At 38.2% G+C, this 27,513-nt stretch overlaps 2 protein-coding genes across 4 annotated transcripts in view; one reads left to right on the top strand and one right to left on the bottom strand.

Annotated features, from left to right (window-relative positions):
* Nucleotides 1–107: 107 nt before the first annotated feature.
* Nucleotides 108–9,216, bottom strand: ap3s2 (adaptor related protein complex 3 subunit sigma 2). The gene is made up of 6 exons (XM_082533914.1): nucleotides 9,021–9,216; nucleotides 7,123–7,214; nucleotides 6,524–6,635; nucleotides 3,793–3,864; nucleotides 2,545–2,652; nucleotides 108–1,109 (listed from the first exon to the last, which is right to left on the bottom strand). Exons 1-6 carry the CDS (start codon nucleotides 9,087–9,089, stop codon nucleotides 984–986), a joined length of 579 nt encoding a protein of 192 aa, XP_082390040.1. The 5' UTR covers nucleotides 9,090–9,216; the 3' UTR covers nucleotides 108–983.
* Nucleotides 9,217–19,381: 10,165 nt separating this feature from the next.
* LOC309720403 (insulin-like growth factor 1 receptor) overlaps nucleotides 19,382–27,513 on the top strand; it is a 60,650-nt gene continuing 52,518 nt past the window's right edge. The window contains exons 1-2 of one of the 3 annotated variants that reach the window (XM_082557310.1): nucleotides 19,382–19,503; nucleotides 20,262–20,396. In XM_082557310.1, the coding sequence (XP_082413436.1) occupies nucleotides 20,306–20,396 (91 nt within the window). In that variant the 5' untranslated portion in view covers nucleotides 19,382–19,503; nucleotides 20,262–20,305. Of the gene's footprint in view, nucleotides 20,397–27,513 lie in introns of all 3 variants that reach the window. The other 2 variants (XM_082557311.1, XM_082557309.1) reach the window with 2 other exon arrangements.

The following is a 27,513-nucleotide window of genomic DNA, read 5'->3' on the forward strand; positions in this document are numbered from 1 at the left end:
GTTCAGCTGTGCGCACAACCCTCTGCAGGGCTTTCTGTTACCTGCTAATATCCACGAAAAACTCAAGGTTTGTTATATGCAAACCGAATAAAGCACAGCCACAGGGATTTCAATTTTCATTCATTTAATTTACCTTCGCAAGAAAGGTCTTTGACACCAGGACACATTTCCTTCCTAAAAAGGATTTCATAATAAAAGTCTTAATTTGAACATACCTGACCACTAAATACAGCCAAAGAGACACAAATATACTTTATACAAACATTTCAATGATCCAAAAATGGTTATAGTCATTGCACTCTGCTGTCTCTCCTAACAGATTTTGGCAAGATCTTGCAGTAGCACATTAAAAATTTGGGCATAACCAAACATCATTTGCATGTTCTGCACCCTGGAGAATGACACCATTAGTCACAAATCGCAAAGACATCAGGGGGAAAATATATAAAGGAGATGGACAATAAAAACAAGAGAAATTGGATAAGTGGCAAGAACCAATAAGTTTGCCAGAAACAGAAGCCTAAGATCATATTTCAGTGAACTGAATGTAGTCCAGAAACTCAATCCAGAAAGGAGGGAATGCTTTGAAAACAGATTTGGGAGAGCTGTGTAGAAAAATACACATGGCTAAGACATCATTTATTTATCCTTTAGAAAAGGAAGGTAAATCGGGTGGCCCCAAAATCCCCACAAACAATAGTACATATATAATAACAGCACGCGTAATGCTTTCTAGAATCAAACCTTATATCATTGTGCAAATCCTTCAAATAATCTGTAACATGGATACAACAGACATCAAATATCACTTACAGTTTACCTCCCATACATACAGGAATAAAGGTGAAAGTAAACTTATGTGGTTTTGTGGTACATTTATTAAAAATAAACAAAACAATGTTCTCAGTTTTGACCAGAGAGCTGGGTGGAGAAGGACTATATCAGTAGTGCACCAGCCCCGCAGAGCTCAGCGGGAAAGCTGTTCAGAATGGGGAGAGGCTCGGCACTTTGATATTGATGTCTCCAATGTTGATGTTGCGGGGAATCTCGGGCAGGTTCATGTTCTTCACAGCAGAGACAGCACGAGCTGGAGCCGCTGACAGACCTCCCTGCCCAGAGAAACATGGCACAGAAAACACCTTTAAAGGCTTCGTGTGTGGAATCATCACGTTTCATCTTTAATACTGCTGTAATGGCACAAGTCTAAGCATCTGCGGGGGGAAATCCTGTAGTAAAACTGCAACAGTGTTAAGTTACACATGTTGTGTATATAGACTTTACTATGAAAGGATCATGTGACTGAATGAGAACCTCATTAACCTCATTCAGTCAGACTGACACTGTGTTCACGCTTTGATTCCCATAATTTCGTGTACATGTACAATGACAATAAAGGGCTATTCTTGACCATTTCAAAGTCTAACTGAACTGCTACGGTCCTGTTTTGGCTCGGTGAGACGATTTGCTCAATACCCAAGGAAATACAAATCGCTGCAAGTGTGCTGTGTAAAATCTCCTTTTGTTTACAGTAGTTTTATTTGTGGTGCACCTTTACATGAAGCATTTTTAAAGTAAGGTCATCTTAATCTGAAAAGCTAATCTTAAAGCAGACGTAATCTTACCTTGTATAGGAGTTATATTTCTGTCTACTTGTACATACCCGTGCCATCTGGTGTAGGATTTTAGCCAGCTGGTAGTGGGCTGTTAGCAATGCGATGATGTCATAACACATCAGGCAACATTCAGGTTTTTTAATATAAATTCGATTATTGTTATTGTCGTGAAATTAAAATTATTTATAAGGTGTTATAGGTGCAAAAACACTACAAATGAGTCATTTTAACCTAAAATTGGATGCAACATGATAAGATCATAATGTCTAATATAGATACTTCAGGGGCTTAAGATATGCACGTGTGCTAATTTTGGTTGCACAACTCCTGATCATGTAGGGTGAGTTTGCAGAAAAAGAGGTTTCGTATATTACAGTAAGACTAACTTCTTAGTATTATGAGTGGACGCTCAGTGCAAATAGTCTCTTTAGTCAAGTGAGTGCTCACAGTGCTCTTATTCTAAAAATTAGTTAAATAAACACACACATTTAGACGCCCTTGGTGCATCATTTTCCAACACATTGTGACAAGAGATATTGCAACTAAACCACAATTTCTGAATGGTGACCAAAACAGTACGCCAACTCTCACAACAATGCAACACCGCTACTTGCCTACTTACAAATTCCAGTATTATAAACATCAGTTTTGGTTCTAAAACAACCATTTAAATCATGTTTACATTAAACATTTACAAAGTTTCATAATCAGCAAGTGTAACTTTACAAGAACCATCAATTAATGTTTATAGAAGGTTTGCAAATCAATTACTTGTAATTCATTCTATGCTAACAGTAAATCATTATTACTTAAAGTTCAATTACCAAAGTTATTATGAAGGATTAATTTTAGGGGTTCACAAGAGTTTCTGTTTTCAAGCTAAAACATGCAATAACCCTCAAGTGCGCTCCTTTAACAGAACGGATCTGACCTCTGACTTCTCCATGCGGTTCTGCACCTCCACCTGAGCTACAATCTCATTCATGTTAGTCTCCAGCACCATCCCTCCCATCACCACCTCCTGCAAAATGTAATGGACCTGCAGAAAGAGCAAAGCACGGCAATTAAAACTAAGCAATGCTGAAATGCATGCAGTTTAGTTGGAAAGCAAAGCAGCTTTCCATCACAACCTTCAGATGTTTGAATTCCTGTGGGCACAAAATGCTTACAGCAGCATAAAACTGTCTTCTACTGCAAATCTGTCAGCCTCTTTTAAACCCCTGACTGTAAGTATCAATGACATTTTTACAATGCCATGTAGGTTAGTTGCGTCTATCCTCCAGAGATGTACAAGAACATGTTTTTCTTTCAAGAAGAAATACTTCCAGGTTTCACTTTGGGAAAATTCCTTAGGCCAAACCTAACAACACCACATGACATCCATTTCCTGCTGGGAAAATTCAATCAAGATGGCCGGGGATGTGTCTGATTAGTTTCCAGCAACACATCTAGCTAGGCTCAGAAGAAGAGAAAAACAGATTTAAATGTAGCCTGAAGCACATACACACATCTTCAATTCTAAAGAAGCCCTGCACACAGTTTTAAAAATCTTTATTATGTACTGTGATATATATTATTTGAAATGCAATCATTAATTTCTGAGGTGAAAAGGTTAAGTAAAGAGGCTGTTCCAAAAAAGCATCTGGCTGCACAGCTAAGACTAATAGACTGCACATTACCTGAGGGTCAGGCCTACAGTGCAGTCATAAACACAAAGTTCCCTTTTATCTCAACCTTTTCATTGAATGGGTAAAAAGAAAAAAGCTGTCCATGAATACAGCTCCTACACAATTATTCTGCTACAGCTTTACCGTCAATATCAAGACAGCGTTTATTCTGTAATGGCAGCATGTTAATGTCACATTCAAATATTTATGGACAGTTTCCCACAAGTTCGAAACACCAGTGTATGTTGCTCCGATATGGAAGCCTACTCTTACTCTGTGCTTTTAATACAAGACAGACCCACTAAGCTGTGCCTGACCAGTGCTTTTTTTAAACATTTTATATCACTGTCTTTAAAATTCTTGAAAATTGAGACGGCTCTTTTTGCCAAAAAACTGCCAGAAACCACATTCGCACAAAGCTGAAAACATTTACTGACACATTTCGTTTTATTGAGCAATTATTCAACTAATACTTGCAGCTCTACAGAAATGCATCCCTATCCCCCACTTACCTTATCCATGTGGAATATGAGGTCTAGTTCGCAGACATTTTCGAAGCATTTATCCAACGTTTCCACAAACACCTGCAGTGAAGAGAACAATGGGGTCAAAACGGGAAATATTTTCAATAACAGATTTGTATTACTGTCTGAGTGCTGATTAAGTACATACAGTTAAGATGGTCACAGGCCAAATGTAGAACAACTTCCAAATTTCCCAAAGGGACAATAAAGCTGTGAAGCCAGATGTCAGCCCGAATCAAAGTGAGTGCATCAGCACTTTGCGTAGTAATGTTGTTGAGAGGTCTGTACAGCCTGTATCTGAGATAACAGGCTTTCTTTTTAACAAGTTACTTCTTTAACACAACCACCAAAGGAAATTTAAGACATAAAAAAGTGAAAATTTACTGATGTCAGTTTAAAATACAGTAAAAGGAATTTGTTTTTAAATGGTTCAGTTTATAAACATTGTCCAAATTTGTTCATTAATCTTGGATGTAAACAAAATAACGCAATCATGTTAAGCCATTTATTGTTAAAGCAGCAGCATCTTAGAATACTGAGAACACAGAGAACAGTGAGTGTTGTACAGTGTGTTTTCACAGACGCATTCCCAAACTTCAACACTTTTCGGCTGAACGGAACAGTAATCTGAGTGATAAGATAAAATGTGGATACACCAGTTCTGATTGAAAAGTGGCATAATCCTAAACACCTCACTGCAAAAAAAAGTTTCTCTGTTAGCTGCTGGAATGCATCCATGCTTGCAATAGATGCTGAAAGAATTTCCTCGAATCATTTCTGCTTGAATTCAGTTTGGATCAACACAGTGTTTGGATTCATCCATTAGCTGAGGTCATCCAAATAACTGTGCCTCTCACCTCTCACATCTGTTTCAACTCTGCTGACAGAAGCATAATAACAGAGGGATTTATTTGTAAGATTTCACTCAGTAGGCTCTTTCTTGTATCATACACCTTGTTGCCAAAAGTATTCATTTGTCTGCCTTCACATTCATATGAACTTGAGTGAAATCCCATTCTTAATCCATAGGGTTTAATTTTATGTCAGCCCATTCTTTGCAGCTACAACAGCTTCAACTCTTCTGGGAGGCTTTCCACAAGGTTAAGGAGTGTGTTTATGGGACTTTTTGACGATTTTTCCACATGTGCATTTGTGAGGTCAGACGCTGATGTTGGACAAGAAGGTCTGGCTCACAGTCTCCACTCTAATCTCGGAGGTGTTCTATTAGGTGCAGTCATGTTGGAACAGGAAGTGGCAATCCCCAAACTGTTCCCACAAAGTTAGGAGCATGGAATTGTCCAAAACATCTTGGTATGCCAAAGGATTAACAGTTTGTTTCACTGGAACTCAGAGGCCGTGCCCAACTCCTGAAAAACAACCCTGCATGATAAACACCCCCACCCACCCGTGTGTCTACCTTTACACTTGGCAAAGTGCAGTCAGACAAGGACCGTTCTCCTGGAAACCGCCAAACCCAGACTCATCTATCACATTGCCAGACAGAGAAGCATGATTTGTCACAAAAGACAACACACCTCCACTGCTCTAGTCCAGTCTAGTCTAGTCTTTACACCACTCCATCCAATGCTTTGCATTGCACTTGGTGATGTAAGGCATATATGCACCTGCTCAGACACAGAAACCCATTCGTTGAAGCTCCCTGTGCACTGTTCTTGAGTTAATCTGAAGGCCACATTTAGTTTGGAGGTCTGCAGCGACAGACTCTGCAGAGAGTTGGCAGCTTTTTTCACAAATTTTTTCACAAATGTTTGTAGAAGCAGACTGCATACCTAGGTGACTAATTTAACAGACCAGTGACAATGGACGCGATAAGAACACATTAAGATTTTAAATCAGTGTTCTCTTGGCTTTTTCTTTTTTGTTTGTTTGTTTAATTTTCTATTAAAGTGAGATCTGTTATTTGTGTAATTTTTACCCGTCCAAGCTGTTTTGTTACATTGCATTTATTTTATTGGCCTAAGTTGTTTTAGGTTTTGACTTTGTCATTTCGGTTTAAAAATCTTCAATATTATTCTTTCAGGCTTTTGACTGAGTTTTCACTGATTGACTCACCAAAGAAGCAAACTGGTTGAAACACAGTCGCAACTAATTTGCTTTCATCTTTCTTGCAGTCAGTATTTTCACAATAAAACACCAATTAGTCACATGTGTTGATAGTTTAAATGTGAAGAAAAGCGATATTTACTTCTTCCCATCCATTACTAGATTGTTTTACATAACACACTCACAGCTATCATTCATCATTTCACCTAAGCTGGAAATTGTCCGTGTGAAGATAAAATGATAATTCGTTAAATTTGGCACCTCTTATAAACCTGCCAGAACCCACCTCAAGTCTCATGGCACAGTATTCAACACTGATAACTCTTACCCTTATGACTGAAAACCAGAATTAATTTTTTAGAATATTTTAGAATATATATTATAGATAAGGAAAAGAACATATGTATTCTAAACAGAAACAGAAACTGACGAATGATCCCACCTGGTCATTTTTGTAACTAGAATAGTTTGAATGCTTGAGAGTTAATACTCCTAAGGCCTTTAATGGATATTTGTGTATTTAAGGACCAGTAGACACCCTGCAATTGTACTTTTTGCTCCAGGGTCAAGTGTCTGCTTTACAAGCCTGGTGTAGTGGTTGTGTGATTCCATGTCAAATATTTCCAAAGAGCCATTCAACAAAAGAGCAGCTGACCTGGATCAGGTCCAATATGCCGAGCTCGCTCTCCGATGAGTCGACACAAAAAACAAAGTATAGAGTGGCGTAGTGTCGGTAAATCAGCTTGTAGTCAGAGCCACCAATGAGACTGAAAGGAGATTAAAAAAAGAACAACTTCAAAAGGCATTCAGGAGTAGCTTCATTCTGAAATAGACTAAACTTGTTTTCTGTTAATTCACTTGAAAGATATGATGGAGACTTTTGAATATTTGTCTCCATCTAGTGGTTAAAGCTAGACCACTGCATCCACAGCTGCTGTAAAGTAATGTCAGAATGCCCAAACCTGGCTCAGGATTTACAACAGTTAGTATTTGTCGAATTAAAATGTGACAACACACAACTAGTCAAACAACAAGTGTGCCTCTCTGCCTCTGACAGAGATCCCAGGTGAGCATGTATCAAGACACTCTGACAGAGATCTATTAAACCAGCTTTTGTGACAGCTGTGCCTAGCTAAGCAGTAACAACCTTATCATTTATAGCTGTACTTAGAGTACACACATGCATATATAGAGGATTTGTTTTATTGTAACCTGTGATACAAACAGAATTGCATAAAAGAACACCTGACTTACCTTCCACCCTCCAAGAAGTTGCAGACGTTGTCATCTCTTTTAGATACCAAATGAAAAGTCTCCCGAATGATCTGCTGCTGCATGTCCTCCGCCTGCAAGCAAATACGTTACAAACTCCATTAACTCCATAATTGTCAAAATAAATAAATAGAAATTAATTTTAAAAAGTCTAAATATATTTGCCAATAACGCATTACTTAGACTTTTACTTATTTTTAACCGCGTTAAGAAGTAAAACCTCTACAGTAGGACCTGAACAATATATCGGTTAGCCAATATTGCTCCATCACAGATTTGATATATTTGCTGTCCTATACAATAAGTTTTATCAATATAAAATAATGGAGAAAAAAAATGCACATGACTATTTAGAGATGCCATCAGTTGGTTTAAAGAGTGGAGCAGAGGCCTACACTTCATGGAAGGATTAGGGATTTAGCCAGGTAACTTCAGGTTTTAACCCCTGTGGGGTTTTGTGACAGCTGTGGGGTTAAAACCTGATAGGAAGGTGGCTCACTTTGTAATAACTCATGAACACACACAAAACTACCTCACACTGACTAATCAATTTTCTCTAAAATAATGTCATCACTCCAGGAAAAGCCTGTGAACCTCAGTAACCTGATAGCTCACTGAGGTTCATTCTCTTATGTACATCAGTAAGTAAATAGATCATGAGGAGTAACTTTATTCCTCGTGTTCCCTGCAGCTGTCAGCAACTTTGATGTCATTTAAATGTTAAAAGTGATCGCCCTCTTCCCAGTGTTGCCAAGCGCTTACTAATAGGAATTGTCTTAACGTTGGGGTCTTTACCTTGCAGTATGAAGTGTCTTGAGCTGCCTGATGCTGTAAATTGTCATTATATAGATACATTTTAATTGAATTATGAACCTTAAAATAGGAATATGAACCTAAGACAAATCACCTAAGCCTTGTGCTTGCTGACTTTATATAAAATTTGCATGCAAGCCTACTTAGAGTTAATTGGTTACTTTCTTTAAAACCACTTTGCATCCAAGAAACACTTGAATGGAATACAAACTGTAGATACGGAAAGATCCCTCTAAGTGTATAGCTTACATCCTACACACTGCTTACACACATATACACCTGTTGCCTTTAGTCTACATCGTGTGTTTAAGATATTATTTTTTGTGCTATTAGCACATATTAGCAAAATGATGTTAGGGTAAATGACACCAGATAAATAAGCAATGACTTGTATACACTGGGCATAATAAAATCCTAATTCCTTTCCCATGACTAAAGTACACTCCATACTGTCATAATTTTTATATTTATAAATAAAAATATATAAGATGATATAAACCCACATCATATGTTTTAGAGGCAAGTCTACTTGATTTCTATTATACAGTAAACAAATTAAATAAACCTACTTACAGACAAATCTGCAGTCACTGAAGCACAGCCGCCATTTTTAAATGAGTTTTGATAACTATGATAAAAGAGTTCTCCTGGTAAAACCATTTATTTATGTTGTATGTTATGTAATTAAACAGACAAGGATGAAGCAAAGTCAGTGATTTCAGGACAGATAGTCCGGCTAATACATACATATGTACGATTTAAGTGGATTTATCTTCACAGATAGCTGCTCCTTCATTATATAACGCCTATATACTTTTATATAGAGAGAGGTCTATTTTAATAGAAAGGAAGTAAAACTGAAGAGTGACTGAGCTCCAAGTTTGTTCCCTTTCTTGCTCACGTGATCCGCTAATAGTTTTACTTGGCTACAGGAAAATATCTCATAATATGTCAGGATCTCTGAAATATATGTGGTGCTGCTCATTACACGAAAGGTCACAAACGCTAATCAAATACAGACTGTAAGGTAAACAAATTGTTTCAGCAGTATTTGCTACAATACTCACAAAATACTGATAGAATCTGATCAGCCGCGGCTTCCCGTGGTTGTTAAAAATTAATATGGCTTTAATCATCTCTGTTCTTTGGCGTTATCAAAGTACAGCGTGGAAAATTCTCAAAATGTTACGATTTTGACTCTCTGCTCGACGTTAGCTTCCGAGCTCCCTGCAACCGGATCTCTCGTTCAGCTACATCCGGTTGCACCGCAGCGGTCAGCCAGACCCGCTCATGACAAAAGGTTCCGCATAGATTTTCGTTCTGGGTCTGTCTGCCACACAGGCTATCCAAGAAATAATTAACGTCAATAAACCAAAAACCTGAGCAAGTACGTTTGTTGTAGTGTTGCTGATTTATGGCTGAAAGCTAAACTAATATACAACAAAACCAGATCTGAATGCACATCACATTAAACCTTAAAACAGCAGAAGACCACACTGGGTGCCATTCCAGTTGTGTAAGAACAGGAAACTGAGGCTATAACTGTCAGTGGCATACCAAAACTGGAAAACAGAAGATTTGAAACAAGTTCCCTGTTGTATCTCAGTTTCTGCCGTGACATTTAGATAATAGGGTCAGAATTTGGTGTAAGCAACATGAAAGCATGGCTCCATACTGGTTTGTATTAACAGTTCAGGCTGCTGATGGTGTAATGGTGTGGGAGATTTTCCTGGCACACTTTGGTAACAAATGAACAAATGGCAAAACCTACCTGAGTATTGTTGCTGACCATTGTGCCCACAGTTTGCTCATCATCTGATAGTTACTTTCTGCAGAATAATGTGCCATATCACAAATCCTTAAATCCTGTTAAACTGGTTTCTTGAACATGATGAGATCTTAATTCAATAGAATACATTTGGGATGTGTTGGAACAAGAGATTCACATTATGTACGTGCAGCTGATAAATCTGGCATCATGTCATTATGGACCAAAATATCAGAGGATTGTTTTCAGCACATTGTTGAACCTATGCCATAAAGAATGAAGGCAGTTGTAAAGGCAAATGTATGTGCACCTAATGAAGTGGCCAGTGAGTGTATTTTGTAAAATCACTTGCATAACTTTAGTAAGCCTTAGCCAAAAGTGCTTAAAAACATAAACAAAAACCTCTAAAACCCACATAAAATCAGATATTAATTTCTTCTTGCTTAAATATGTCTGCAGTTTTTGGCTTCCTATCAGACAGCCAAAGGTTTCTTGGGATTCAAATTTTATTCCAGTAAGTATACCCAGTCCTCAGTCTTCACAGTGGTGGTCTATACTTTTCACTTTGTGAGGCTGTCCACCTGACACATTATGTAATTTTCGGGTCTTCGTGACTAATGCACCATCAGCTGAGGCACCATGTTAATTATTGGAACCTTTGTACTTGGGTCAGCTGCTTCACACTGCCTTGGAAACTCTTTTTCCTTTGATCTACAGTGGGTGGTCAAAAAACCGGATCAAGACCCAAATTATGTAATATTGTAGCAAAAGTTCTCAACAATTAACACATGTGTGCCAAACAGGAAAATTTAATTGCCCAAATGGAAAAATGGTGAAAGATGGCATGTTAGCATGCTTTGAAGATGTTTTTTTGTCTTTTATTTTTTTCTGCCGAGAAAAAATAAGAAGTTGCTGAGTTTTTCTTTAGGGTATTTAAACATTTCTAGTACACTTGGAGGTTTTAATCATCTACTATAAAATATGTTTCCATAAAGAAAAGCTGTCATTGTAAGATGACATTAAGCTTATATCTCAAGTTGTATCTTCAAAAAAAGTGTTTCATTTTGCATATTTTGAATCCATTGTTTAGTTTTTCATTTAGTTTGACAAGGATTACGTATTCAAATTAAATTAGTTTGGGTTAGATAACGAATTGTACTGCATGACTCCATGTAACAGATGCGGGTAGACCAGGCCTGAATTTTAAAGCCGTCAGCCTGCAATCTATATATTGTCCACCAGAGGGGAAACTCTGATTTCCAAAAAGAAGTCCAGCTGTACAGAGCCCTTTAAATGAGAGGTCTCAAACTTAAGTGAGCCGTGGGGCACTGCTGGCACTTTCATCTCATTGGGGGTCCACTTTAGTGTTCACGGAGTACAAAAAATAATGCCGCGTGTTTTGTTTTGGGGGGGTTGCTCTCGCTAAATATTTGTACTAATCCTGTTTTCTCTCTCTTCGCACTAGTGTTTTCACGGTTTCACCCTTTGTAATAAGTTATTGCCACGTACATTTCGCTTCCGTGTTGGATCTGTTCTGTGTGTAGTGTTTTGTTTTGGGGGTTGTTTTGTGATTTTTTAAATTTCAAATCTTGTATAACAAGACAAAACTGTAAACGTGAATGCAATTTTTTCCATTCACTCTCTTTCTGGTCAGACACGTGGCAGCACTTATGCTATAATTTTGTTCTTATTTAACAAAAAAATGCAGACATGTGTGTACACATTGGTTTTTGACTACTAGTGAAAATTGTTTTCTTTACAAATAACTCTCACTGAACTAACAAGGCCAATCCCTCAACGTGTTTGTACTGTGCTCATATTTTTGCTTTTTAAAGAACTTACTTCAGCATTGCACTCAGCAGCGAACAAATCCTCCTTAAAAAGGTAACTTGAAGTGCCAAATTGCTATATATTTCTTCACGTCAATATACAGGCTGCAAGTTTGAGACCTCTGCTTTAAGTCCATTGATATATGATCTCAGAAAAAACTTTCCTGATAAATTTATGGACTCTAGCTAGTTTAAAATCTTACTGGATACAACATAATATTCATGTTAGGGAGGTAGGGTAAGCCTATATACATGTTGTTACTACAAGTTCCTCAGGTGTGTGGTGTTCTTGATAAAAGTGAAACACAGACTGTGTTCATGACATCCAATTTAAAGCAACAAGAGGAATATTTTAATAGAAGGATTTACTGAAATTTTTGGGTGGCATCAAGGTGTCTATGTCCAATATACAATTTAAATACATCACATGCTCAATGTTAAAAAAAACCCTCTTTACTTTAGGTTTCTAAGGGCGACACTTTCAACATATCTAAGAATGACTAAACCAACATGCATTTTACGTGCTCATACAGCCACTAGAAGCTGGTTAATTTTAAAACAAACAGGTGCATGTGTTTGCAGTTTTATATAAAGACTTTTTTCTTGTAATATGCAGATTCTCCTTCTAGAGATATATTTAATACCTTTTTATGGTCTTTCCCTATATTAACAGTGGATAAATCTATAGTTTCCAGGAATGCATGCATATAGAAAATACCCCAAAAGGGCTCAAAATATTAATAGCCACCTTTTTTCTTCTTCTTTCAGCTTCTTCCAATAAGGGTTGCCGCAGCAGATCATCTGCCTCCATCTCACCCTATCCTTATGCACAATCCTCTAACACGGCAACTCATTGCACACTAGCTTTCACTCTATAATTTGACAGTGGGGAAAACCTAAAAGTCCTTACTTACTTATTTACCAGGAAAGCACCTTAACATCCACAATCATGGACTTTGGGATTGGGCAGAATACTTACAGGTATCCTTTGCTTCATCACCTTTCCTCCAGAATGAAATGAGCTTAATATAAAATAAAATAATTCCTTTGTTATACTTTGTTAAAACATACAAACAAGACAAGAGATGAAGTGATCAGTTTGGGAGCAACCAAAAGGTATAAATAATGATTTCTTATTTTAGTTTCAGGAAGAGACCAAATGCAATCAGTTGTGTTTTACATTGCTGCAACACATAAGAAAAACAGTCCCCATAAATGTTTCAATGAGAATAACAACAGATTTTCTTAATTCTAATATTACCAATGAGAGAGAAATCATAAACCAAGGTCAAAAATACTGATCGGAAAATCCCTTGAACTACAACCTGAAACTCCAAGGCTTGTGACTTTGTTTATGCATGAGGACACTGCTGATGATGAAATACCCCTGAGACATCCTTGCAGCTGCTTCCCGAGATACTGCTCCGTCACACAAAGGTGTCCAAGTGACAGTGCTGCTGCATAATGTTTCTATTCACGGGATGCTAAGCCACTTTCAAACTATCCATCTGCTCCAGCACAGATTTAACAGGTGAGGGTGACAGAGGAAAAAAGGATATCACAAGCTTTAACATCATAAGCAGGACACGAGTAAGCCAAGCTGTGAAAAAGGACACACAGAAGGAAATTATTCAGGACAGAAAGAAGACCAGGAGTGAGTGGACCAAAGTCCAAAAGGCAAATGACAAAACCTCTTCAAAACCCACCTGTCTTCACAGTTTTCTCTGAGTCAGCTTCAGTGGGTACCAGAACTTTAGGAGAGGCATAAGTGTTTCAAGTAAGTTCTGATTTTTTGCTGCATTGTCTTTGTATAATACTATATGCTTCTGGGACTAATGCCTGTGCACTTCTCATGCTCTGATCATCTCGAGTAGCATTCTTTAAACAAGTTGCATAAAAATCTAAACTCCTTCAAAAAACAAACAACGAAAGAGGGGTTTTTTTTAAACTTTTTGTTGTTGAAGTTTCAATGCAAAATGTATGAATGGGAAGTGAGGCATGTACCTCAAGGTAATCCCATTTCTTTGAGTACAGCTCAATAAACCTCCACGTTGTTTAGGGCGAGCAGGTGTCCTGGTTCAGGTGGGACTGCACAGTATTTGTCTTCCCATAACACAAACTGAGATAATATCCTACATTTTAATTAGCTGTAGTTTGCAAGCATTAACAGATAAATCTCACAATAAACATGTAGCTAATCTTTAGAAGTATCACTACTGAAAACCAAAGATGAATACCAGAGAGACAGTCGGCTGAAATAGTAGTTTTATTACAACAGGTTGCTCTGTGTGTAATTCTTATTGATTGATTGCATAGAAATAATTGATTGCTTTGGCTCAGACCAAAGTAGTGGGAATTATTAGAGCCCAAATTTGACGAGATGAAAGCATGGGTGACTTTTTTTAAGGTCAAATGAAAAAAAAGATCTTTTGAAACATGTCTTAACTAAAGAAAGGATGACAATGTGGTAATTTGTAAGTAATAAACAAAGCTCAGTGAAAGATTACATGTAGGTGTTGAGTTTGAGTAGTAGAATGAGGAAAATATCACACATTGTGCAAGACAATGTCCCCACCTCTACAGTATACAGTGAAAAGTAGTTTCTGCCTTCCTGTTTTAAAATTAGACAAAGATGACTCAAGTAAATACAAAGTGCTGTTTTAAAATAACTATTTCAATAATTTAGGGGGGGAAAGCAATCCATACCTTCCTGGCCCTGTGTAAAAAAGTCACTGCCTCCTAAACCCAATCACTGGTTGTGCCACCCTGGGAAGCAAGAACTGCAGTCAGCATTTACGATAACTAAAAATCAGTCTTTCACATCGCCGTGGAGGACTTCTGTCCCACTCTTCTTTGCAGAATTGTTTTAATTCAGCCATATTGGTGAGTTTTCCGGATCATGTGCTCATGTGAAAGCCTCAACTCCAGACTTTTACTGGGCCACTCCAAAACCTTCATTTTGGGTTTTTTTAAAGCCTTCAGAGGTGGACTTGCTGGTGTCTTTCTGATCATTATCCTGCTTCTTAACCCAACCCCGCTTGAGCTTCAGGGCATGAACTGATGGCCGGACATTCTCATTTAGGATTTTCTGGCAGAGAGCAGAATTCCTGATTCCATCAATTATGGTAAGTCATCCAGGTCATGAAACAGCAAAGCAACCCCAGACCATCACACTACCACTTATGACATCCTGTGTTAGTTTAGCCAGATATAATAGAGCTTGTCAGTCTGAATATTGTCGGAATATTTTCCCAAAAGTCATGGGGATCATCAAGATGTTTTTGTCCAGTGAGAGACGAATCTTTGTGTTGTTTTGGTCAGCTGTGGGGTTTGCCTTGGACCTTTTTTATGGAAGCCATTTTTTTTCAGCCTCTTTCTTACTGCAAAATCATGAACACTGACCTAAAGAACGAAAGAAAGAAATCAGCAATGGGGCAAATATTTTTTCACAGAGCTTTCTTCTTGATTCTTACTGTCCATCCCTTTGAGGCTATATGACGTACAGTATGCTGGCGCTGTGGTTCCCAGAGAGTGTGTGGGTGTTTGCCTGTGAGGGTTTACAATATCTACCCACAATAAAAATGCACTGGCTCATTAGTGTATTCCATTGTGCATACAAGTATATAATTCTGCACAGTATATTACAACTTATTTGTCACACACGCAGTCAAAGGTGCCTAACCTGCAGCTACTACTTTCACATGGGGCCAGACGCCATTCTGTACCTCAGGCCCAGACTCATCAAAATGTCACACCGCATTTCCTGTTCTGATTTCATTTCCATTAATTCTCTGTTGTACGTTTTTCATCATTAGTGCTGCAAAGCCACCCAGGCTGTTGTCTGCATATCATCTATTATTTCCCCCCTAAATTCCCTTCCTCCTGCATGAGCACAGTGGAAAACAAACAGACGCTCATTAGCATGTGTGACCCGTTGGTGGTAAACAGGCTTATTTCCACATGAGTGAAGTGCGAGAATGGATTCCACCGGGACAGTTGAGGTAGGTGGGCCCGCCGGCTGCCTTCATGGGGACTTTAATAGGGACTTAACAAATGCAAGTGGACAGGCACAACATTCTCTGGCACAGGGGGTCATGTTGGTACAGTGAGCACTTGTTAGAGGGTGACTCACTGTATTTGGACTCTTGGGTGGCCACTGATATTCACTTCATTTTTAATGTGAATTTTTTTTTCTCCTCAGTGCTAATTGTTGGATTGTGACGGATGCTGAGTGCTGTCTGCCAGAGCTGAGGTAATGCGTGGCTTTCAAATAATGCTTCTGTGCTCTGCTCTTGAAGTGATGAAAGCGGCCTGTAATTACAGGGATAATCAAAACTGTCAGAGGCTCTTCTATGGATGGTTTTGTTTACTGTCTGCTTCTCTCACAGCGTCACAAGCTGCTGGCCCTCCACTTCCTCTGGCTGGGCCTTAGACCTCAAAAGATCACAGCAGTTGTATCTGTCTGAGAATCAAATGTAAGTAAAAGTCAGTTTCATTAATGGGTTGTTTTAGAAACCTGTTCGGCTTTCCTGTACTCAGCTCATAGGGCTACAGTATAACAAAGTTGCAGAACAAATCAGGTGGCTCTTTTATCATTTGTCCCTCGCAGGGATTAATCTGTTCATATCAGTACAAAGTCCTGATGGGAGTGGTCGCTTTCAGGGTGCCAATGCCCCCATGCAGAGGCCACCGGAGGTCCCTAAACTGTATGAAATTGATCTGAAAAACAATTATATGCTACTTTACTAATACACTGTTTGCTAGTTTTTCTTCTTCTTGTCACCTGTCTACATTTTTCCTCTTAGTTATGCTGCTTTTTCAAATAGAGATCAATATGTTGTCCAAGGAAAGGATTATAAGGATCACAGCTTCCATGTGGCATGTAAAAAAAGGCACATGTTACCTATAACTTCAAGAGGAATATGTCGGGTTCTTTTTGTTTGTTTTTTTTTTTTTTAAAAAGCGGTATAAAATTTTCCATTCAGTCTTTTTTGTCCCACACTCAGTTACGTCTGTTCCCCTCAAGGTGGCAGCATTTCAGTATCTTTTCATTCCTTTGTTGTTGCAGGAGATGCTACAACAGTCTCCACAAGCCATGACAGCATGATACCTTTTAGGCATTTAAGTGAAAGTACAGATAAGTATCTGTACTATTAAAAAAAACTAAACAAAACATAATTGTGTTAAAAAAAATACTCTGATAAAAGCTGAAATACTGATTCTTTATTCAAGTAAGTGTGAAAAAGGACAGGTCTGAAATTTGTTTTCGTTTTTCCCCCCAAGCCAAGTCATATTAATATCATAATTAAACAATAGTGATATAAGAGAAACCTCAACTTTAATTCTAATTTTAATGAATTCACTTGAACATCTGTTACATAGAACATAATGTTACAGAGTGAAATTGATTATAATCAGTACACACCTAGTATAGAGCTAGTATAAACCACAAGTGAATCTGATCAGCATCATCAGCTTGAATTTGTGTGCTACCCTTGATGTGATATCACACTGACTTTGAACAACACAACTGCCCTGCACAAACTTCATTGTGGTATTGTAAACCAACCAGTGAAGCCTGCACTAAACTGGCCAGCATTTTCATGCAACCTCTGAATAATAACATTAGTACACTTCATTTTGTTTAGCAGGGTGTTTCACAATATGAAAAAAAAGGAAACATAACTTGAGATATAAAGTTGTATTTTAAACAAATGCTCAAATTAACAAGAACATCACATGATATAACCTTTAAATTTCCAGTTCATCAAATGTCACTGAGCAGTCCTTAAATTTTTAAAATAACCTCTCTTCTTCCTCTCTTGTCTTGTCTTTCATACATCTTTCTCTACCTCTGAGTGATGCTACCTCTCATTCTCACTCTCCCTGAGAAATGTGGCAGTTGCAGCACTAGCTAGCAGACAGATTTTGTGACAAACTGCACAGAAACAGCTATGTGAATGCCAATATTTGTTGAGCTGGTAGAAATGTTGCATTTTAAATTACCTACCACTTAAAAAAAACATGTCACTGCCTTTATGCTCAGTCCTTTTCTGGTGTGCTATTTTGTTTGGTTGTTTTTTCTTTCGCCTATCTCTTTGGACGTAATAAACATCAGTGATGCATACACTCACCTTCCCTCTATTTAGGTTTAAGTGAATTTGGTATTTCAAGGTGTGAGGTGAGAGGAAATAATGATTCCCCTGAAATGTCATAAGTCTAAAGTAAAAAGCCAGTTTAGAAAATATAAGAAGTAGAGAGTCTGGATATTTGTGTTAAAATGTGTTGAGTAAGAGTAAAAAAAAAAACTGTCAGAAAAATAGATATCTGAATTTCTATTTATATACAGTAACAAAGTACTTTGTTATTTATCACTATTGGTTTTAGAGGTTAATTTTCCACAAATTTCAACTTTTTCCATCTCTTGTTTTTAGCATTTTAGTGAATAATTGGTATTAGGTATGCTAAGTAAGATCAAGTCAATTTAGGGATTTTAATTGTTGTAAAAAAACAAAAAAAACAAAACAAAAAACAAAACAATATTATTATTGTATTATTATTATTGTAAAACACTAAACACTAAATACCTGAGCACCATATCGCTATCTAGTAACACTTATGTTTACATAGGTTATCATCCTATAGGAAAAGACAGATAGCATTCATAGATATGTGGAAAAATTGGTCTATACAGCTAAAGATACACAGGTGGATTTGTTTTCCCTACCGTGACCAGGTTAGTATTTTTTTTCTGTGTATTTGAACCCTTGCTTCCCCTTGTGTATTTACAAGTAACTGCTAACAGTATAACCAGTAATTAACATTTCTGGAACACGACACAACCTTTTCAGAATAAACAGCTTGAACTCTGTGGGGTTTTTTTGGAACACAAATATTATTTCCTTTGGGTACCAATGGCAGTAAGAACATGGCAGAAAAAAGTGTATGTTTTCTTCCCTTGTGATAATTTGATTCTTAATGAGGGTCAAGTGAAGACCACAGAAACAGCATGCTGTGTTCACTGTAAATGGAAATCCTCTTTAAGGTGCAAACTTAAAGTGGTAGATTTAGAAATCTTTTAGCAGGCTAAGCACTTTATGAGCTTATCTTTTGTTGCATCCTAGGGAACATGGGAAAACGGATGCAAAATTTATAAGCCAGTTAACAAGTATCATATTTGCAGTCCGAGTCCAGCCTTTGGTAAGATACCGTTTCTGTAAATTATTACATTTGTGTCATATTGCACTGCTTGGTCACAAATTGTTGGCACGCCACTGTTAAAAAAAAGGGGGGGTGCACTTTTGCGCACCCCCTTTACAACTACACCCCTGCAATCGTGCAGACAGACACGGTCATTGTATAGCTGGCCCTCCACTGTGTTTTTTGAGCGGAAAACAATCCTGATCCTGGATCAGTATCCCTGATTTCCTTCATACCTCATCATCGTAAAGGTAGTCGCTACGGCGGTGCCCCGAGAGGTGACAAGAGGTCTCACTCTGTTTACATTTTTCCATCCGATTTTTAAATAGAAGCTCCAACGAATAATTGCATCCCCCTGTAAAGCCATTTTTCTTCAGAGACCCGCTATTCCCATGCTATATCCATGCTGCCGTGTTTGATGAGAATGATAGCGTAACGAACACGCCTTGTGTGGATATTATGCACTTAAAATAATCCGATAGGGTGTGCAGTGTATGTAGTTTTACGCTTAATTCGACCAAAGATGCTCGAAACTGTTAAAAACTGAGGATTTCTCCCAATGAGCGCCACAGCAGTCACTATGGTAACTGCTCTCCATGGTGGCAAAGCTGCAGTAAGAGCGACGCCCTCTTTCACCGAGGCGGAGTGATTCATCACACGATGCATATACGATCTGTACGCATGGCGCCGTGTTTACGGCTAAAACGGCAGACTGCAGACTGACCGAAGGAGACTGTGTGTGTGTGCGTACCTGTGAGTTATTCCATGTAACTGCGCGAACCGCTCACTTATCTATCGACCGAGGGCGTTAGAAAACCAAAGAATTTGACCTCAACCGCAGCAAAAAGCTCAAATATTCATTTTAGCCCGCTGGTATGAAGGTGAATTACCACAACAACGCGGTGCGTGTGTGCATGATGAGCGGCTGAGGAGGAGGAGGAGGAGAAGAAGGAGGCTGCGGTCTGAAGCCAGATTTTATCCTGGATATTTCGAAACAAACGCCGTGCCGTTTACTTAACGGGGCACTGTACAACTGGAATATGTTACTGTATCCCCCAGTCCATCTCGGTCCATCCCAATTTTAGGGGAGGTTTGACCCGTTTTCTGCCTCCTGAGGATCCTCCAGCAACAGCAGCGGGACGGTGAACGGTTTTTCCTCCAGATATGGAGTGTGAAGATGCGGATTACAGAGGAATCCCCGCCGCTAGTTTAGATACAGTGGTCTTATATTCTCCAGTGCGGCGCTATCCAAGAGAAGAATAACTATGAATACATATTTTCTGACCTCGGGACTAAATCGGTGATATCGCTCTCTATATATGCTTTTTTAATTTTATTTTTTTTGGAGCACGACTGGACTCCCGTTAGGAAACGTGAGAGTGCAATCCTGCTAGCCTGTTTGTAGTAGCTATTAGCTCCATTAGCCGGCTAACAGCTAAAAGGTGCTGGCTGGAGCTTAAAAGGCGTTTTGATAACTCTGACTGGGTTTTCCCCACGTTTCCTTCCCACAGCATATTTATTTACTGGATTTAAAGTGTGATTCACTCATTCGGGGATGAGGTCTCGAAAGGAAAGGAGCCGCTTGACCTTGTTTTGGGGTCTGATGCTGGGTCTTTCGTCCTGCCTACGGCCCGCCACCGCAGAAAGTAAGTAATGCCTCTCTACGCTACTACACACACGGGCAAACTGTGTTTTTCCATGCTTCGTTAGTGTTCAAACACGAGGAAAAGGGTCATTTTTGTTAACCCGAAAAACAGTGTTTTACTGTAAATATCGCACATGTAATACTGCACTGTGTAAGCAGAGTGTTATTTCCGCTATTTGCACATTATTTTTATGCATTTAAAGTGAAAAACAGGTGTGTTGTTACTAGAAACGAAAAAAATATGGAATGTCACTTATGGTTTCACTATAGTTTTGCATTATTTCGGTCTAATAGATCATGATTTACTTTTCTACATTAAATTTGCGGTGTATATATTTATTTATCTTAAGTTGTTGTATTTATTTGGGCTTTAAATGGGCTTTTAAGTCACTGAGAGATTTTTGGGGGCTTTCTACATAATAGGCTAGTTTGTTATGTCGAATTTATTTTAGAGGCAATTTTCCAACTTTGGAATAACTAAACTTTATCTTGTTCTGTCTGACACTTATCTTATTGCATGGAATTTGCGCTTTACACCTTGACATATTTTTATGAGACAAAAGGAAATATAATTTTAACTCTTGGTGAAAACTTTTTTTTTGGTGTGACTATAATAGATCGTTTTAATATTTTACTTGGCGTTTCTAACTACATCACAAACATGAGTCAGCGTTATGACTATTCATTTAGTTTGTTTTTAAATACATCGCTGTGACTCATAGCATGATGAATCAGAACAAACAAAGTGGAGGTATGCCAATATAAAACCCCATCAAAAAAGTGGAATGTTAGGAATTTTAAAATGTAATTTTTAGTTTAGTTTGACTCTAAAATTGAGAAATAATATTTTCACATTCAGGTAAGAAAAACAAACAAGATCTCACCTTTTATATAGCTTATCATATATCACATTTAGAGGATAAAAAGAAGAAGCACACCCAAGCATTTATTTCCTGTAAACATATTATATTTCGTTAACGTTTCAAGTTTTCCAGGAAAACGGCGTCCACCTGAAACTGACTTGGTTAAACACGGCCCTTACATTCAGTTAGGCAATGTTTTGTGTGCATGTTATTCACAATATAGGTTGTAATTTTTAGTAATGTTCCCTCGGGGCTGAGTGAAACTAATGCAGGTTTTTTGTTTTTTCCCCTCTCGCTGTACAGTCATTTATTCTCCTTTGTCAAACAAACCTGGGGATACCTTGACCTTGGAAATGCTTTCATGAATACCAGACACAAATCATTTGAGCGACAAGAGGCCACAGATAAGAATATTAGAATATTGTGGGGTCTTTTTTTATTATAATATATTTTTTAATGAAAAGTTGATAGCACTTTAAGGAGCGCTAATCAGACTGCATGGATTTTTCGCAATAAATAAAACTCGGTTGAGCACATAAACCTTACGACTTCTGTCAGCTTGTAAACCTTTTAATCTGATGCAGTTAAATTGTCTATAAATTTATATTCCTACATTTCTTTTTTATGTGTTGCCATCTGAAACGTTTCCATGTTTCCAGCTAAACTGTAAACTGGGCTTCCCGATTCATCCCATTCATGGTGACGTGCTGGGGAGGGCTGGGTTAGGTGGGTTTTTAACCAGGGTCTGGGTTTTAAAATAGAACAAGCCAAAGTACATTCACAAGCAACACAGACCAAGTTCTGTTGATTGGAAAGACTGAGGAGCTTGTGAACTGTGTGTTATGGGGTTTTGGTTACAGGACAAACCTGAGAGCTGCAGAGAGGTTCTCCCATCGAAGTCCTGCATTTATTCTTACTCTGGTGTGGAGCTGTGTAAAGATTCCTTGTGTGGCTTAACTTTGAGCCTTTTTACTGATTTACAGTATCAGATGGCACTGAAGTTCATCTGGCATGAAGGGTGTACTATGAAGCAAGTTCTGCATAGCAGGGCTTTCTTTGTGTTAGCTAGTTTGACAGAATCTAAAAACCCAGTTGGAGATAACAGGTATAACGTTTTTGGTTACCCTAAACCTCCTACTTCAAACTCTGTGCATGTTCACATAAAGAAGGTGCGTTCGATGTCTTGTTCAGTCATTTAAGCCAATCAGAAATTCTAAGAGAAAAAGGTAATAAAAAAACTCAGCAGTGGGATATTTAAATAAATCAGAGGCAGATCCGACATTAGGAAGAGCGCAATCATAAATCTTGTGAATTCATGCATGAATATATGTATTTTTACATTCAGAGGGCTCTGGGTTCTGGATTTTAATGTCTAATGACAAAGCTGCAGATTAGCACTCAAACTTTAAAATTGATCCAGTTAAATGACAGTCAGGTCTGAAGTGGATTTCAGGTTACTGCCTTTGCTTAGGTGTTTGGCTTTTGCAATATGAAGGATTTTGGATATGGTGTGCTTGCACGAAGTTGTGCATAAAACAAAAGCACGCAGCCTGACGGTGATGACAGGTAGATGAGACAGGTGATGATTGAAAAGTGGGTTTGAACAGGAAAGAGGATGAAAGCAGAGTAGAAAGAAATGCAAATAAATAAAAAACAAACAAACATACAAAGCACCGACAGTCTGACAATGTAACCAGAAGTTGGAACTTATGCTGTAACTTGCATCGTAACTTACGATGTAACTGGAATCTTCTGTTAACCCTACGCTGTAACCAGTCAGAGTCATTGTTGGCATTTGTCAGGTGCATGTCAGGTTGCACGGCTGTACCTTTTCTGCAGTGCTTCTTTATGTGATAATAATTAGACACAGCTCAAAAGGTTGCATATAATGTATTCTTTGAATGAACAGAATAGATTGTCTGTATCACACTTAGAGCATGCTAAAGATTAAAAGTAAGGGTGAAAAGGTGGTGCTTTCAGCTGATGTTAAACCAGAACTCTGAACAAGGCTATGTGCTAGGCATTAGTTACTAACCAGGTAAAAAGAGAGCCATAAAAACGAAATAAAATAATATACGTAAAACTCAGATTTTAAGCTTGACATACCTTTGCAACACCTTAATCTTAATTGGTAGCAAACCGCTCTGATTAAGTCCTGCTGCAGACGGAGCTTTCACATTACCCCAAACAAGTTTTATCTGTCACCGGTGATCTCTTTCTTAAAGCTTTCCATCACGTTTCTTCTCACCTTGCCTCTCATGTGGAAAAGTATTTATGACTACGCTTGCCCCTCAGGCAGTCTGTCACTAACGGGACGGAAACGAGGAGTAAACAGACTTGCTGCAGTCTAGTGGCAGCGTTTGAAGCACCAGCTCAGAGGCCTGTATTGCTTCCTATTTCTTGTCTCATGGAGCTTCTAGTGGATTTCCTCTGATTGTCTGTGGACAGTCTGGATGCTGCAGGCGGCTCGGAAAAGGTTATCAAAAGTAAATATGTGATCTGGAAGCTCATCAGAGCTGCAGAGATAGGCTTGTGTACTCAGCTGTTTAAAATCTGTCAGTGTGGAAGGAGAGGGAGGGGGAGTTATTAAGCTGCTACACCTGCTATTGGTATTTTCACTTAGCCGATGCGCACAACATACATTTTGATCACAAGCTTTTGTTTTTCACAAGCGGGATGGGAGCAGTTCCCATGAAAGATGGCTATGCTGGTGCTGCAGTGAGGCCACAGAGGGTGAACTGATGAGGCCGCCTGTGGTGATGTAACGTCACCAGGCAGTGTGTCTTTTTACAGTCCTGGGTGTTGGAAGTGTATTAGCAGGTATGCGGCTCACTGAAGCCTGCTGACAAGTAGATTACAGAGAAAGACATAACGATCATGCAGCACGCTTCCTGCTCTAAATCACACCAAGCGCCCTCAAGCCCTGCCTAGAGAGGTCTTAAACTCTACACACTAAGGGAAGCACAGTGTTTCCACTAAAACTGGAAGATAAAGAAAATAGTTTCTAAACTTAAATTAAAAAGAATATCTATCAGATTGTCATAGATGGTATATGTCCGTCAAATAAGTTAACAGGGTTGGTGCCTTTACCGGTACTGTACATTGACCAGTCATGTGTGCATGTGCAGTAAACCACCACAGATTTTTCCTGCATTAAAAAGGAGGTTTTGACCTCAGCTCATTATAATTTTTGAAGTGGGGTTTAATTTACATAAGCTTTAATAAATTTGTATTCATCAAATGGCTGAAAATATGAAATGCAGACTCTTTGCCTTATATGTGGACCAATCATCATGACTGTGATAGATAAGAGCTTAAAATAGGGATTGTAAAAATTAACATTGAAACTGATGAAAAGCTGAACTACAACTGAAACATTTTCAAACAATAAAAAGGAAGCCAGCTACTCAAACGAACTGAAACAGAACTAAAAAATCAAATTCAGTTCAGGTATTTATTTTAGTTCACAGAAACCTCCAGCTCCGTGTGTAGCTCATGGTTTGTATCCAGGAGATGTTGGTTTCACTTGTACCCTTGTATTGACTAGTCTTTTGTAAACATCCCGTAGGATGACATTGTCACTAATATATTTTCCAACATATTTTGGAAAGCTTAATAATCCAAAGTGAAAAGTACTTTTTTTTTAAAGATTAGCAGGAATATTACCCATCTTTATCAACAAGTAGTTGGCTTACAGTTGGAGGGAAGTAACGCTCTTGCTCTGATTTTATCACTTGCCTGCAGTTTGCATTGTGATGGTGTCATACAATGATTTTAATGACCTCTGAGCATTTGTTCAGTTGAGGAATTAAAAATCCAGATTTTCTTGGATCTGGTTTCATTGCAAAGTTTTTCAATTTTGGGTGATTTCAACTTTAAATAAATGTCCTCATTCAAAGGTAAATGATTAGTTATTGTCAGAGTAAAACCTGGAACACTGTGCTATTGCAGTGTTGCCAATATTACATTATTCTATGCCACTAAACTGCATTGAGTGGTTTGGGAAGACATTCTGCCAGCAGAAAGGTTCATAGTGTTCTTTTTGAAATTAAACTTTGTTCCACCTCAATAGGAGCGAAGAAACACCACATATGTTTTTTTGTAGAGTTCTATATTTTGGTATCGGCGGTACTGTCTGTAACTGATCCTGTGACATTTTGCAGAGAGCCATTTGCTGGGGTTATTTATTCAGTATCACTTTGTAGCGCACCGTCTGTCTACTCTTTATGATAATCATACATAAAACATGATTTGTTAGAAAACTGAAGGGATGTTTAAAATGAAACAATGCATTTGTTATAGCCATACCTTTGCTTTTATGGTAGATTTAAAAAAACAGAACAACACAAAACTCTCCTTTCTAGTCTTAAGTAGCACCAGACCTAATGTTTAACCGCAAAATGTATTAACTCAGAAAACAATAGTTCTTTTTCTGGGAATGTACGATCTCCCCCTCTCAGTGTTGCTTTCGTACAGTAAAACTTTATAGACCAGCAGTAAAGTAAGTAGCAGTGTGACAACCTGTTAGCTGGTTGGTGTGAGTTTTCCATGACTCAGTGCCCTCCAGCTTTTTGAAGTCTAAATCCTCCTCACAGTGATGTGTGATAATGGCCTCCGCGTTTCTGTGGGTGCTGTGGGGCTTGAGGCAAAGTATTGTGCACACCTAAAGTGAGAGGAAAAGTTGGAAAGGCAAAATCAGTCTACCGATCATCACCTGTTTTGCCAAACTATGCCTCATGCTGGTTCGGTTTTATTCCACATAGATTCCAGCACAGTGCCTCCTTTTAAATCCTTCACTTTGTAGTTTGTTTGGTTTAGAGGTTGTCTTTGTCTAAAAAGAATCAGCCCACTGACTGCCTCAGTAAATAAAATACTTCTCAAGAGGTTAAAAAGAAAACAAATGTGAACAAATCTATTTTTACACTGAACATAAAAGTACATAAATGCATGTTTTTGCAATTAGTTCTCATCAGAGGGGCTGGCAGCTGTCCTTTGTTGTCAGTGCTTTGATCAAAAGCCCTAACATTTCACTTCTGACCTTGGCAAATACTTCTAATAGTTATAATACTTTTAATGTAGTTCACTACATCTTAGTGTATGTAGTGAATACTAAAGGGCGAGACATGGATCACGGCTTTAGGGGGTTAGAGGCATTAGGGGTCCATCTTTGTTTTAGAGCTAAATGACACTTGTTGGGGAAACTTTTGTTAACCCTTTAGAGCCGATCGGAGCGGGAACGCTCTGTTATGCGTAACTATTTTTAAATCCCAGTAGCACTGCAACCACGTAAGCTAGCGCAAAAAATTTTTTTGCATATGAAACCGGAGGAGTTGTACTTACATCTGATGCCATCAGCTTGTCCTAGGTCACGGTTTCCTTCCACATAAAGCTTTGCAAAAACTGCATAAAAAGCACTTGCAGGAACAAAAACATAATATTCCAGAAACACGCTTTACCGATCTGATCAGCTGTTCAAAACACTTCCTACGTTGGAATAGACGTCAGCGCGAACTTTTGCATTTCCGCCATTACCTGCCCGAAACCGGAAGTGACGTCATTTTCGCGGAAATGTAGTCTTTTTTGCGATCAGGGCCTCAGGGCCTATACTGCTCTTTTTAAAAGTTATCTTTGACTTTATGACTTTCTGTGTCGTTTCTGGGATGCTTAGGACTCATATTGCACTGCTGGAAATAGTTTATTTTGATGCATATGCTGCTTTTTTGCAAATTTGCAGTATAATATTTATTTTCGTTTTTCCTGCAGTGTATAAAAATTGGTGTATTTCAAAAATAAAACTATGAAGACACTCAAAATAATTTTCCTGTGGTGGGAAACTATTTTGTGCAACTTTTTTGTATTTACAGTTTTGAGGGATAAGACTCTTAAATTTCTCTAACTACAAATATATGTCAAAAAATCAAAAACGATTTTCAATTTTTTTGTAGTTTATTGCACTTTTTTGCAATTTATGTAATTACTATGCACTTAATGAATACATATTATTAAAATCTGGGCTATAATGGTTGTATTGATGTATAGCAACTTGAAATGCTCCCAAAAATGGCTCCACAGCATGTAAAAATATAATATAAGCTCTGGCGGACTTGGTTCTATGGTAGGTCTTAAAGGGTTAAAGGCTAACAAGCTAAGGGGAACTTGCACTATTCTCTTATGCACTACAGCTCTGTGTGCTCTACTTTATCCCTCTCCCCTCTCACGTACACAAGGTGAAACTACTTGAGAAACTTGTAAGGA

This window comes from Aulonocara stuartgranti, assembly GCF_965226115.1.
Source record: "Aulonocara stuartgranti genome assembly, chromosome: 1".
Classification (NCBI taxonomy): domain Eukaryota; kingdom Metazoa; phylum Chordata; class Actinopteri; order Cichliformes; family Cichlidae; genus Aulonocara; species Aulonocara stuartgranti.

Excerpts from the sequence above, each read along its gene's own strand:
- ap3s2 (XM_082533914.1), bottom strand. The coding sequence starts at position 9,089 with ATGATTAAAGCCATATTAATTTTTAACAACCACGGGAAGCCGCGGCTG. Across the intron at positions 3,865-6,523 it reads GCATATTGGACCTGATCCAG|GTGTTTGTGGAAACGTTGGA; the intron begins GTCAGCTGCTCT and ends TCTTCACTGCAG. Across the intron at positions 1,110-2,544 it reads ACCGCATGGAGAAGTCAGAG|GGAGGTCTGTCAGCGGCTCC; the intron begins GTCAGATCCGTT and ends TTCTCTGGGCAG.